The sequence below is a fragment of the Saccopteryx bilineata genome, chromosome 4 (assembly GCF_036850765.1).
Source record: "Saccopteryx bilineata isolate mSacBil1 chromosome 4, mSacBil1_pri_phased_curated, whole genome shotgun sequence".
Classification (NCBI taxonomy): Eukaryota; Metazoa; Chordata; class Mammalia; order Chiroptera; family Emballonuridae; genus Saccopteryx; species Saccopteryx bilineata.
In genome coordinates, this window is record NC_089493.1 from 262,015,935 (window position 1) to 262,031,005 (window position 15,071).

The following is a 15,071-nucleotide window of genomic DNA, read 5'->3' on the forward strand; positions in this document are numbered from 1 at the left end:
TAACCACCACACTCTTGTCCATGTCTCTTAGTCTCATTTTTATGTTCCACCAATGTATGGAATCATGTAGTTCTTGTTTTTTTCTGCTTTGCTTATTTCACTCCTTATAATGTTATATTATGATGTGTTTTGATGAAGTATTTTTAGATCAATCTGGTGGGAACTTTTGAGCTTCATGTGTTGGGGTTTCCATGTATTTCCACAGATTTTGGAAGTTTTCAGACATTTTCTAAAATAACATTTTTGCCCCTTTGTTCCCCTCACCTTCTGGGACTCCCATAATGCAAATTCTGTCTGATAGTATCCCATAAGTTCTCTAGACTTTCTTTATATCTATTCATTCTTTTTTCCCTCCTGTGGCTGGATAATTTTAAATAATCTGTCTGCAAGTTCACTGATTCTTCTTCTGTTTTACTGAATCTGCTCTTGTAGCTCTGTTGCATTTTTTAGTTCAGCCATGTACTCTTCAGCTTTCATTTTTTTGTATTTTTTATATCTTTGTTGAACTTCTTATTTTGTTATTGTAGTTTTGTCCATGTGGTTAAACTTTTAAAAATTAAATTGGTTAACAACAACATACTGACACCATTGCAAGACTACAGGGATTATGAAAATTTAGGAAAACATTATGACATTGATCAACAAGAGTACATAGATTTTGGGTAAACATCTCCACATCATTTGGACAGTCAATTATGTTGTATACCCATCACCCAAAGTCAAATCATCCTCTGTCACCTTATATTTGTCCTTCTTTATACCTTTCCCCCAACCCCCTCCCCATGAACAGACACTTCTCTCAAGAAGAAATACAAATGATCTTGTTAATTTTTTCTTGTAGCTCTCTGAGCTTCTTTAGAACAATTATTTTGAATCCCTTGTCACACAATTTGTGATCTCCATTTCTTTAAGGTCAGTTACCACAAGTTTATTATGTGCCTTTGGTGATGTCATAATTTCCTGATTCTTTGTGATTCTTGTCATTCTTTAATAGTGTCTGTGCATTTGAAAAACCCGTCAACTCTTCCAGACTTTATGAAATGACTTAAGGGATGACCTTTACTTGTGGTTTGGGACATATTGGAGTGTTCTTTGGTCCTCAGTGCTAGTTTGGGCATGTGTTGTGACTCTAGGTCAGTAGAGCATGGTTGGCTTAGGCAGCTGAAATTCACAACATCATCAACTGCACAAACCTTGGCAGCATGAGCTGTTCAGTCTCCATCGTAGCTGCAGGGGCTTCTGGGGTCATCACAGCAACAACAGGTCCAGAAGCAAGAGACTGTCAGGCAGTAGTAGTAGCCAAAGTTGCTCGTATAAAGCATTCACTGATGGGTGCTAACTGCATATGTATGCCCAATGGTAATGGCCTGAACCAGTGTCAGGAACTGAGGCCAACTGTGGGCACAGTTTGCTTAGAGTGCCTGGGCTGTCAGTGTGCACTCACGTGGCTGCATGGGCTGGCTGCAAGCACATGCACTGTAGTGGGGACTGGGGACTGGAGTTGAGGCTGACAGTGTGCATGTGTGCAGCTGCAAAGGTTAGCTGTGGACAAGTGTGGTTTAGTCCACTAACAAGAGTCAGGGCTATCAGGTCCCTGAACAGCTTCAGGGAGCTAGGCTAGTGTTAAGCACATGGTCAGCCACATATGCCAGCGCTTGCTGCTGGAATGGATCCGATGTCTCAAGGTGGTAGCACAACTTAGGGCAGTTCTGGTGGGTATGGGGTGTAGTAAGGCAGAATTCAGGCTGCTAGAATCTGCAAGTGTGAAATCCTGTGGAGCTTCCACAGCAAATTCAGCAGGGAATTCACAGTGGCTGTGGTGGCTATTGGTTTCCTCAGCATCAGTCTTTTGGGGTCTTCTGCAGAGTAGCACATGGAAAAGCATGACAGCTTCTGACAAATGACTGATACTGGCAGTTCTTGTTCTTCTTTGTTTTGCTGTCACTAGATTTTTCATCTATGCTGCTATAGTGAAACCAAAGCAGGCCATTTATACAGCATCTTAATTTTACAGAAAATTATTACTTACCTTGTTTTTCTTTTTCTTTTTCTTTTTTCTGTAAGAAAGGGAATCTCCCAGGCTGAGGATTTTCCTCCTGGCACTGAGCAGTGCCAACCTGGGGATGAGATGATGCAGGCAATATGAAACTATTCTCCTCCATTTTGTGCAGTTATTCTCAGGGTGTTTGCGTCATTCTCTTGCTTTAGCCTCTTGAGAGAACTACTGAACTCTTCTAGACCTATTTTTGTGTGTGGATAGCTGTCTAATTGTTCTTTGAGGGGAATAGATGCTGGATTCTCTGCCATCTTGGTGCTGTTGCTCTGGGCTTTCATGATTAAATGTGATGTTAGCTGCACATTTGTTAGTAGATGCTCTTTATCAAGTTGAGAAAATTTTCCTCTCTTCCTATTGGGTAAGTTTTTATCAGGAATGCTTATTGGAGAAATACATTTTAAAACAAAATATAATATTAAAAGGTGGAAGAAAGTCTCAAATAGGTTGGTTTGATAGGTCAGTTGCAACCCGAGAAATAGAATTACTTCTTCCTTTTTCTTCTATTCCTGGTGGAAAAATGTAGGGAAAAAGATTTCTGTGTAATTTTATCATTTTTTAATAATAGCAAATAGGTTCCTAATCTTCAAATATTAATCACTTTTTTAAATCACCATATTAAGACATCCTTTTTAAAGTTGGTTATGTTGCACATATAAGTAAAAATGGAATTGATCTGAGGCAATATACTGTTTGCCAAGACTATCTGGCTATCTGACAAGAATCCCTTCCTATTGTGCATAACCTGAAGGATGTAATAGGTCTTATTCTTATCTATTCCCCTGGAAAAGCAGTATCCCTATCACATGATTCATTTGCATTAAAAAAGTGATTAGAGGCCCTGGCCGTTTGGCTCAGCGGTAGAGCGTCGGCCTGGCGTGCGGGGGACCCGGGTTCGATTCCCGGCCAGGGCACATGGAAGAGGCACCCATTTGCTTCTCCACCCCCCCTTCCTTCCTCTCTGTCTCTCTCTTCCCCTCCCGCAGCCAAGGCTCCATTGGAGCAAGGCTGGCCCGGGTGCTGGGGATGGCTCCTTGGCCTCTGCCCCAGGCGCTAGAGTGGCTCTGGTCGCGGCAGAGCGATGCCCCAGAGGGGCAGAGCATCGCCCCCTGGTGGGCAGAGCATCGCCCCTGGTGGGCGTGCCGGGTGGATCCCGGTCGGGCACATGCGGGAGTCTGTCTGATTGTCTCTACCCGTTTCCAGCTTCAGAATTAAAAAAAAAAAAAAAAAAGTGATTAGAATAAAGGCTAGAAATCATATCAGAGAGCTGAAGGTCTCCTCCATCCTCACAGGGTGCTAGACATTGGGGATAGGTATTTATAGAGTATCTAGCACAGGGCATGACACTAAGTAGACAGTTACTAAATATTTGTTGAATAATTTATGCCTATTTAACAAAATTTCTACAACTGTTCTGACCTGCAGAAGTTATGTAGGGAAAAATGTCTTTTGCTTTTAATTCTAGCCTTTTGGTCCAGTTGGTTTTATGAAAAGTGCCATCTCTGTGGCTGAGGATGAAACCTGGAAGAGAGTACGAACATTGCTGTCTCCAACCTTCACCAGTGGAAAGCTCAAGGAGGTAGGAATATAAGAGGACTTTTAATCAGGTACTTAAAGAATGCATCTGGGGACAGGTAGAAAATATGATAATTTCCTTCTAAGGATAGCCACTGAATTTGAGTTTCCTAAAAATGCTCTTTTCTCTTTGTGTCCTAGAAGTGACATTATAAAATTTATTATCAAATATCACTTACTGTTCCATGTTTGTGAAAGCCAGGTCCTTCCAGGACTTGATTATTCACAATTAACTTCAGATGATGTTATATTTTGTGTCTAGATGTTCCCCATCATTCACCAATATGCAGATGTGTTGGTGAGCAATGTGAGGAAGGAAGCAGAGCAAGGCAAACCTATCAACTTGAAAGAGTAAGTAGGAGCCCAGATGCTGGGATTCTGAGCTCTGCCTTGAGAATCTGCAGCTGCCATCACAGAGCTGAAATTCCCACTGTTGAGTCACTCTCGTGACCAAACAGAAGTAGAAGTAGGTGTGTGGCGTTAGAACTCCAATGGGCTACCCACCAAGATGTGGCTCACCCTGAAAAGGAGGACAGCTAGGCGAGATTGCCTTCTCTTGGGTACATAAGCGAGGATTAAATTATCCACTTAATTGTTACCTTGGATACTCTGGAAGACAAAAATACATAGTTTAAAAACAAGAAACACGATCATACTATAAAGTGTTTAATGTAGAGTATGAGATAGTGGCAGAGGAAGGCACTGGTGCATATTTATGGGCAGTGGATAGGGCAAGGATGCTACAACATGAAACTTGGAACAACTTAAATCCCTTCATGATTTTGGTGAGGGTACCAGCAAAATACTAAATATTAAATCTTACCAGCATTCCTCCTTTCTTTATTCCCAAAAGAGAGAAGGTCCAGTACAGACTAGGGGTTGGGTGACCATATCACTTATTGTCTAGAGTAAGGTATTTTTAATTATGCAGGAGCAGCTGATGTAAACTAGCAAAACTGGGGACATAAGATCACTTACCTATGGGATTCCCTCAGGTCAATTTTAGACTGATTTATTTTTATTATTTTTTAACCAGGGACATTCTTCTTACACTTTACAGAAATGAGTCTGCCCTCGGGGTGATCTCAGATCACTGGAATTGAGGAGAGGGGGTCTTTCAGGAGCTTTAGCAGGAATATAGAGAAGGAGGGATGACATTCCTGGCAACTCCGAGCCGGGTGCCGCTGTTCTGTGATGGGCTGAAGAGGAATCAGCTCTGAGTATAGAGACTGTGGTGAGGCAAGACTCAGACCAATGTCAGCTTTCTTGATCCCACTAAAGAGTTAGTTATCTATCTTCTGTCCTGCTTGAGCACAGTACAGCTACTATTGCCCAGACTCAGAGCACACCACTGTAATTTGTCTGGTTATGGGTCTCCAATCCTCTGACTGACCTTCTTGCACCCATAGCTGGGTCTAACTTGCCTTAGTGTCCCCATAACCCCAGCACATGGCCATGTGCATCATTGGCACCTGAAAACATGGCATGACTGATTGTTACAAGAACATAGATTTTCCAGATGCTCCAGCAGGTGCTTTGGACAGTTGTGTGACTCTTTACTTGGATATGTGAGTTTACATGCCATTCTTGTTGTATGTGTTGGATGAGGATAGTGAAGAGGTGCGGACTCCAATTTTTCACATATTTCTTTCTCTACCCAGCTTCTTTGGGGCCTACAGCATGGATGTAATTACTAGCACATCATTTGGAGTGAACATCGATTCCCTCAGCAACCCACAAGATCCCTTTGTGGAAAATACCAAGAAGCTTTTAAAATTTAGCCTCCTCGATCCATTTCTTATCTCAGTAGGTATGTAGACTACTATATTCCTCTTTCCTTCTCCATCACTCCACCCTCCCTTTGTCTCTTCCTTCCACCCTCCTTCCTCCATCTCGCTTCCACATTTACCTTTCTTCCTTCTTTCTTTTAAAAACTTTATTGAGAAATAATTCACACACTATATAACTCATCTATTTAAAATGTACACCTAGTTAACTACCTAGTTTCCATTGACAGATAAATAAATAAAGAAAATGTAATATACACACAGGCATGCATACCCACACACAATAGTATACTATTTAGCCATAAAAAGGAAGTAAATTCTGCCACTTTTGAATACATGGATGGACCTATGAGGTATATGCTAAGTGAAATAAGTAGACAGAGAAAGACAAATACTTTATGACTACACTTCTGTGGAGAATCTAAAACAAGATGAAACAAAAGAAGCAAACAAACAAGACAGAAACAAACTCAAGGATACAGAAAACAAACTGATGGCTGCCAGATAGGAGGGGTATTGGGAGGATGTGTGAAGAAGGTATAATGAATTAAGAAGTAAAAATTGTCAGTTATGAAATATAGTCATAGGGATGTATAGTACCAAATAGAAAATATAGTCAATAATATTGTAATAATTCTGTGTGGTGTCAGATGGGTAATAGACTCATTAGGGTGATCATTCATAAGGTATAGAAATGTCTACTAAGTATATTGATCACCTGAAACTAGTATAATATTATATATCAACTGTAATTTAAAAAGAAATGTAATTAAAATTTTTTTTTATAAACTTTTATTAATGTTAATGGGGTGACATCAATAAATCAGGGTACATATATTCAAAGAAAACATGTCCAGGTTATCTTGTCATTCAATTATATTGCATACCCATCACCCAAAGTCAGATTGTCTTCTGTCACCTTCTATCTAGTTTTCTTTGTGCCCCTCCTCCTCCCCGTTTCCCTCTCCCTTTCCCCCCTCCCCCAGTAACCACCACACTCTTATCAATGTCTCTTAGTTTCACTTTTATGTCCCACCTACGTATGGAATAATGCAGTTCCTGGTTTTTTCTGATTTACTTATTTCATTTCGTATAATGTTATCAAGATCCCACCATTTTGCTGTAAATGTTCCGATGTCATCATTTCTTATGGCTGAGTAGTATTCCATAGTGTATATGTGCCACATCTTCTTTTTTTTTTTTTTTTATAATTTTATTTTTTTAATGGGGTGACATCAATAAATCAGGATACATATATTCAAAGATAACAAGTCCAGGTTATCTTGTCATTCAATTATGTTGCATACCCACCACCCAAAGTCAGATTGTCCTCTGTCACCTTCTATCTTGTTTTCTTTGTGCCCCTCCCACTCCCTATCCCTCTCCCATTCCCCCCTCCCCCCCGTAACCACCACACTCTTATCAATGTCTCTTAGTTTCACTATTATGTCCCACCTACGTATGGAATAATACAGTTCCTGTTTTTTTCTGATTTACTTATTTCGCTTCGTATCATGTTATCAAGATCCCACCATTTTGCTGTAAATGTTCCGATGTCATCATTTCTTATGGCTGAGTAGTATTCCATAGTGTATATGTGCCACATCTTCTTTATCCAGTCATCTATTGATGGGCTTTTTGGTTGTTTCCATGTCCTGGCCACTGTGAACAATGCTGCAATAAACATGGGGCTGCATGTGTCTTTACGTATCAATGTTTCTGAGTTTTGGGGATATATACCCAGTAGAGGGATTGCTGGGTCATAAGGTAGTTCTATTTTCAGTTTTTTGAGGAACCACCATACTTTCTTCCATAATGGTTGTACTACTTTACATTCCCACCAACAGTGTATGAGGGTTCCTTTTTCTCCACAGCCTCTCCAACATTTGCTATTACCTGACTTGCTAATAACAGCTAATCGAACAGGTGTGAGGTGGTATCTCATTGCCGTTTTGATTTGCATTTCTCTAATAGCTAAAGAAGATGAGCATCTTTTCATATATCTGTTGGCCATTTGTATTTCTTCCTGGGAGAAGTGTCTATTCATATCCTCTTCCCATTTTTTTATTGGATTGTTTGTTTGTTTGTTGTTGAGTTTTATGAGTTCTTTGTATATTTTGGATATTAGGCCCTTATCTGAGCTGTTGTTTGAAAATATCATTTCCCATTTAGTTGGCTTTCTGTTTATTTTGTTATCAGTTTCCCTTGCTGAGCAAAAACTTCTTAGTCTGATGTAGTCCCATTCATTAATTTTTGCCTTCACTTCTCTTGCCATTGGAGTCAAATTCATAAAATGCTCTTTAAAACCCAGGTCCATGAGTTGAGTACCTATGTCTTCTTCTATGTACTTAATTGTTTCAGGTCTTATGTTTAGATCTTTGATCCATTTTGAGTTAATTTTTGTACAGGGGGAGAGACTGTAGTCCAGTTTCATTCTTTTGCAGCCACATCTTCTTTATCCAGTCATCTATTGATGGGCTTTTTGGTTGTTTCCATGTCTTGGCCACTGTGAACAATGCTGCAATGAACATGGGTCTGCATGTGTCTTTACGTATCAATGTTTCTGAGTTTTGGGGGTATATACCCAGTAGAGGGATTGCTGGGTCATAAGGTAATTCTATTTTCAGTTTTTTGAGGAACCACCATACTTTCTTCTATAATGGTTGTACTACTTTACATTCCCACCAACAGCGAATGAGGGTTCCTTTTTCTCCACAGCCTCTCCAACATTTGCTATTACTTGTCTTGTTGATAATAGCTAATCTAACAGGTGTGAGGTGGTATCTCATTGTAGTTTTGATTTGCATTTCTCTAATAGCTAATGAAGATGAGCATCTTTTCATATATCTGTTGGCCATTTGTATTTCTTCCTGGGAGAAGTGTCTGTTCATGTCCTCTTCTCATTTTTTTATTGGATTGTTTGTTTGTTTGTTGTTGAGTTTTATGAGTTCTTTGTATATTTTGGATATTAGGCCCTTATCTGAGCTGTTGTTTGAAAATATCATTTCCCATTTAGTTGGCTGGCTGTTTATTTTATTATCAGTTTCTCTTGCTGGGCAAAAAATTTTTTAGTCTGATGTAGTCCCATTCATTAATTTTTGCCTTCACTTCTCTTGCCATTGGAGTCAAGTTCATAAAATGTTCTTTAAAACCCAGGTCCATGAGTTTAGTACCTATGTCTTCTTCTATGTACTTAATTGTTTCAGGCCTTATATTTAGGTCTTCGATCCATTTTGAATTAATTTTAGTACAAGGGACAAGCTGTAGTCGAGTTTCATTCTTTTGCATGTGGCTTTCCAGTTTTCCCAGCACCATTTGTTGAAGAGGCTTTCTTTTCTCCATTGTGTGTTGTTGGCCCCTTTATCAAAAATTATTTAACTATATATATGTGGTTTTATTTCTGGACTTTCTATTCTGTTCCATTGGTCTGAGTGTCTATTTTTCTGCCAATACCATGTTGTTTTGATTAGTTGACCTTAGACATGTGAGTATATTTTGTACTCTGAATTCTATTCTGTTGATCTATATGTCTGTCCCATGCCAGTACCACAGTGCCTTAATTATAATAGCTTTGGGTAAGTTTTGAACATCAGGATGGGCCCTGGCTGGTTGGCTCAGTGGAGAGAGCATTGGCCCAGCATATGGACATTCCAGGTTCGATTCCTGGTCAGGGCACACAAGAGAAGTGACCATTTGCTGCTCTCCCAAACCCGCTACCCCTTTTCTCCCTCTTCCCCTCCTGCAGTCAGTGGTTTGATTGGTTTGAGTGTCACCCTGGCACTGAAAATGGCTCAGCTGGTCTGAGCACATCAGCCTCAGGTGCTAAAAATAACTCAGTTGATTCAAACATCAGCCTCTGATGGGGCTGTCAAGTAGATCCCAGTCAGAGCTGATGTGGCAATCTTCCCACATTTTCCCCTACTCAGAAAGAAAAGAGAGAGAGAGAAAAAAAGAAAATCAGGAAGTTTGAGTTCTACAAGTTTATTCTTCCCTCCCCCCCACCCCTGATTTGGCCATACTGGGTGTATCCTTTGCAATTTTATAAAAATTTTAAAGTTAGCTTGTCTATTTTTATAAATAAACACATTAAGAGTCTGATAGCAAATGTGTTAAATCTACATAAGACTCACCTATAATTAAACTCTTCGATACAATGATTGTTGATATTTTGATATAATAGTGTTTCACATTGTTAATGTATGTGCACCTGACTGCTATCTCTTGAACAATATGATTAATTAAAGTGTCAGAATCTAGTCTGGTTTATTCAAAGATAGTCTAGTTTAATAGTAAAAGTCAAAGCCATTCCAGAACATAATCCTGTTCCTTTAGTCACCCAAAAGATGAGAAGGGGCCATTGACCTCACTGGTATAGTGATGCCCCGCATGTGTGGACATGCCCTCGCTCAGTCATGACCTTGTGTCTGAGCAAAGGTCGTAGAGGGAATGGCTTCTGGTTAAGGAGCCTGGTGTCTTTTACTCCTCTGGTTGGTAGAGAAAATTTTAATAGCTCTGGGTACATTTCATATTTTTATTGGCTTTCTTTGTTCTTACAGCACTCTTCCCATTCCTTAACCCAGTTTTTGAAGCATTAAATATTTATTTGTTTCCAAAACGTGTTACTGATTTTTTCAAAAAATCTGTAAAAAGGATGAAAGAAAGTCGCCTTCATGATAAAGAAAAGGTAAAATCTGTTTGTGGTTACATGAGTGTATTCACTTTTTGATAATTTATTGAACTGTATACATATGATTTGCGCACTTCTCTTTTTCTTTTCAGCATTTATTTATTTATTTTAGGGAAGAAAGAGAGAGAGAGAGAGAGAGAGAGAGAGAGAAGTGGGGAAGAGCAGGAAGCATTAACTCCCATTTGTGCTTTGACCAGGCAAGCCTTACGTTTTGGACCAGCGACCTCAGTGCTCCAGGTCGCTTTATCCACTGCGCCACCACAGGCCAGGCACGGTTTTATATTAGGTGTTCTCTTTTCTGCATTTTAAAAAATACTTTATTTATTCAATTTTTAGAGAGGGGGGAGAGAGAGAGAGAGAGAGATAAAGAGAGAGAGAAAGAGAGAGAGAAAGAGGAGTGGGGAGGAGCAGGAAGCATCAACTCCAATATATGCGTTGACCAGGCAAGCCCAGGGTTTCAAACTGGTGACCTCTGTGCTCCAGGTCGATGCTTTATCCCACTGTGCCACCACAGGTCAGGCCTCTTTTTCTTAAGGTAGGCACAGAACTCTAGGTTTACAGAAGGAAAGTTAAAACATTTTGTGGAGAATGAAGAAGGTGAAGGTTAAGAAAGGAAATAAAACTGAGTCAGAGAGACATTGTTTAAAATGTAATAAGCACAAAGATTATATTACTGCATGAATATTATTAAGATAGAAGTTTAGCACTAACCTTCAGTAAATAGTCAAAGTATAAAAATTACTGTTTAAAAATTATTTTCCTGGTATCATAATTCCCTAGATTTTAAATTGGCAAAAAATCACACAATTCCAAGCCTCTTTGATCTATTCTGCAATGGCAGTTTCCATCCGGAAGCTGGTGGAGCACACTCGATCCTAAATTGAAGCCTGCTCAGAGACTGAGAGGGCAGGCGTCTTCTCTGGGCATTGAGGTTGCCTTCACAGGCCTGGGGGCCAGCACGCAAATGTCTGCAGGCCCCGTACCCAAGGGCCACGTACCCAAGATTGCACTGAATGTTGTGGAGAGTTCTGGGATAGGGAGGCATTTGAAACTGCTCACAGAAAAACTGCCAATAAAGTCTTCAAATGTCAGGGGAGATTAATCTGTGTGGCCATTTATTAAGAATTAAGGTTAGAGAAAAAAAAGGATTGAGGTCAGAGACTTTTTTGTGAACAAGCAGGTCTGACAAGAGATGGAGCAGGAAACTCTTTGGCCAGGAAGCCTTGATCAAAAGCCAGAGAACCTGAAGATCAGAGAGATGGAGGCCAAAAACAACTGGATATAATGGCTGGATTTGTCTCAGGGAAACATCCTGCTCTCTAAGATTAGTAGCTGGATGTTTCTATTCACAATGACTCAGGCAGCACTGGTCACACTTCTGGACTTAATGGGGCCATATTATCAGGAAAGAAATTGAATATTGCACTCTTGACTTATTTCAAACATTGAAATTTCTCCTTCTGCTTCCAGCACCGGGTGGATTTGCTTCAGCTGATGATTAACTCCCAGAAGTCCAAGGAAACAGACTCCCACAAAGGTAAACAAGGTGTTCTTCAGAGGGACATTGTTGGGAAGCTCTGAAGTGGGAGCTGGTTCTGAAAATGTGCATGAAGTTTCCCTGGCAGATAAGAATTTCAGCCCAATTGAAGAAAGACATGTTTAGGTATAAATGATAGCCAGAGGCACTTTCTACAGGCATGCAGACACAACTTTGTTCCAAGCTTGAAGGGCACCATAAACAAGATTTTTCTGTTGTTGTTGTTGGTATTTTGTATTTTTCTGAAGTGAGAAGCAGGGAGTCAGAGAGACAGACTCTCTCATGTGCCTGATCAGGATCCACCCGGCATGCCCACTAGGGGGCGATGCTATGCTCATCTGGGGCATTGCTCCGTTGAGCCCAAAGGCATTATAGCGCCTGAGGCGGAGGCTATGGAGCCATCCTCAGTTCCCGGGGCAACTTTGTTCCAATGAAGCCTTGGCTGCAAGGGGGGCAAGAGAAAGATAGAGAGAAAGGAGAGGGGGAAGGGTGGATAAGCAGATGGGCACTTCTCCTGTGTGCTCTGGCCAGAAATCGAACCCAGAACTTCCACATGCGGGGCCGACACTCTACCACTAAGCCAAGCAGCCAGGGCCATAAACAAGAATTTTATGTCTAGAAGTTAGCAGTGGCCTGTGAATCACCTGCATCAAAACCTCTGGAGAGCTTGTTTCCAGTGTCCATCTCTGGCCTCACCCAGTTGCACTGACTCAGAACCTCTGTTTGGAAATTTGCATTAAGCTTTCATCATGTTAGGAGGCACATTGCCCCAGTGTTGGTAACCTTAACCTGGAACTCTTGGTTAAAATTGTGTTCACTAGATTAACTGTGAAGTTTAGTTTTCCTCTTATATTAACAAGTAACTTGAGAAGCTGTTGAGACTAAGTAAATATTCTGTTCCTCTTCAAACTTTCACCTACTACTTTTATCATCCATTATTGGATTTTAACTGAAATCATTATTAACTTAATGGTTGCAAAATGATGACTCTCTTTTCATTTGTTTTACATTTATGAATTACTACTTCATTGTAAGAAAAACCTTTTCATTCTTATTTATTTATATCAATATGAACTAATATATTATAAATTTACACTCTTACTTCATTCTTTTTTTGTTTGTTTGTTTGATGGCCAAATTCTCACAGGTTTGTTCACTGGAGTTTTTTCTAAATGGGCTCTGGGTTCCTTCCTCTCTTTTAATTTTTCCAATAGATATTATTTTTTAGGACACTCTTAGGTTCACAGCAAAATTGAGAGAAAGGTGCAGAGATTTCCAGTACACCACTTCTCCCTACATGTACACAGCTTCCCTGATGACAAATCCCTCACAGGTGTGGATCATTTGGCACAATCAGTGAACCTACATTCACACTTGAGCTTCTATTAGGGTTCACTCTTGGTGTTGTACATTCTTGGTTTCTCTTTATTTCCCCAGATCAGCCCTCAAATCAGTCACTTCTCAAAGGAGCTCTGGCTCATTTTAGTGAGAAGTGATATTTAGAAACCAAACTCTGTAATCTGGGCGTGTTCATTCCTACCAGGGTGTTTTTGTTTCTAGCTCTCCTTGGTGGACAAACCTAAGAACACCAAATATATTTACATAGATCTGGCAAACATAAATATTTCCATATATACCCATAAGCAGACCAGTGATGTAAACGTATTCTCTCTCCATCTCTGCCTCTCAAAAATCTCTGATTTAAAGTTTATTTCCATAATATAAATAATGCCATCATGGTTAATTTTAAAGTACCAATAGTTTGACAACCATCTCACAAAATGGCTATCTAAATATTTAACATTTTTTTCTAGAACACAGGTATGAGATGACTCTAACACAGCACTATACATGGATATCTGTCTAGAATCCCTCCCTCCCTCCCTCCCACCCTCCCTCCCTCCCTCCCTCCCTTCTGTCTTCTTTCTATTTCTTTCTTTTTTTTTTGTATTTTTCTGAAGTTGGAAACGGGGAGACAGTCAGACAGACTCCCGCATGCGCCCGACCAGGATCCACCCAGCATGCCGACCAGGGGGCGATGCTCCGCCCATCTGGAGTGCCGCTCTGCCGCAACCAGAGCCATTCTAGCGCCTGAGGCAGAGGCCATAGAACCATCCTCAGTGCCCAGGCCAACTTTGCTCCCATGGAGCCTTGGCTGCAGGAGGGGAAGAGAGAGACAGAGAGGAAGGAGAGGGAGAGGGTTGGAGAAGCAGATGGGTGCCTCTCCTGTGTGCCCTGGCTGGGAATCAAACCCGGGACTCCTGCACGCCAGGCTGACGCTCTATCATAGAGCCAACAGGCCAGGGCCTCTATTTTATTAAATGTTCATCCATATATCTATCTACAATGGTCCAATACAACCTTCTATGATGGAGGAAATGATATACTATATTTTTTGCTCCATAAGATGTCTTTTTTTTCCCCAAAAAAGTGGAGGGGAAAATGCCCATGTGTCTTATGGAATGAAAAATACGGTATTTTATTAAATAGTTTAACACATCATTTCGTTCAGAATATTTTTTTATATTTTCCTCCTTAAAACCTTAGCTGTGTCTTATGGTCAGGTGTGTTTATGGAGCGAAAAATACGGTTATATGCATTACTCAATACTGTAACTACTAGACACATGTGGCTGTTGAGCATTAGTTTTATAGTCAGTGCAACCGAAAATATAATCTTAAATTGTATTTAATTTTAATTAATTAAAATACAAATTTTAATGATCACTTGTGGCTTGTGGCTACCATATTAGACAGCACAACCTTAAACTATGAATATGGGGTATATGCTAACTATGGGAAAGAATTTGATAGTTGAATTTATCCCCCCAAAAGCATCACAGAAATCCCATTAGAAAGTCAGAACTCTATGTCGACCTTTGTACACTTATTTTGAGTTGTAAATTACATGGTTAGGTGAGCACCGTGTTTATTTTAATGCCCTAGATGTCTAAAGGTGCTAATATGCTCCAAACAGATTAGAGCTTAACCATGCCTTGTATCATGAGGTCGATTTGAACACAGGGGCTATTTGCTGAGCATAAAATAGAGCAGAGAGAAGGGCTACGTGCTGAGAAAGATGATATTCAGGTTGTGATTGAACAAACATTGCTAATTCCAGTCACTGAACCCTACATTTCTATATTTCATACTGTCCAATGCCCTTCTATTGGCACATTCTTCTGCTATTTTAATGCCACAAACACACACATACAAAACAGACTAAGACCAGTCACCAATCTTCTATTCTTTTTATTCTATCTGTCATTTTTGCACATATCTAAGACCATTCATTTTGAAGAAATGTGTCCCAGGTCTTCAATTACCTGATGTCTCTTAAAGGTATAATCCATGCTTGCCAAGCTAGATTGTACACACAAATCACATCTCTTTTGTAGATACTGTTCTTTAGAATTTACATTTAATATTATCC

The 15,071-nt window shown here is 40.1% G+C and overlaps 1 protein-coding gene across 1 annotated transcript in view; it reads left to right on the forward strand.

Moving 5' to 3' along the window:
* LOC136334284 (cytochrome P450 3A12-like) overlaps positions 1–15,071 on the forward strand; it is a 40,195-nt gene that overhangs the window by 13,849 nt on the left and 11,275 nt on the right. Inside the window, exons 5-9 of the mRNA XM_066274315.1 lie at positions 3,519–3,632; positions 3,891–3,979; positions 5,290–5,438; positions 9,972–10,099; positions 11,573–11,639. Coding sequence (XP_066130412.1) covers positions 3,519–3,632; positions 3,891–3,979; positions 5,290–5,438; positions 9,972–10,099; positions 11,573–11,639 — 547 coding nt within the window. The remainder of the gene's footprint in view (positions 1–3,518; positions 3,633–3,890; positions 3,980–5,289; positions 5,439–9,971; positions 10,100–11,572; positions 11,640–15,071) is intronic.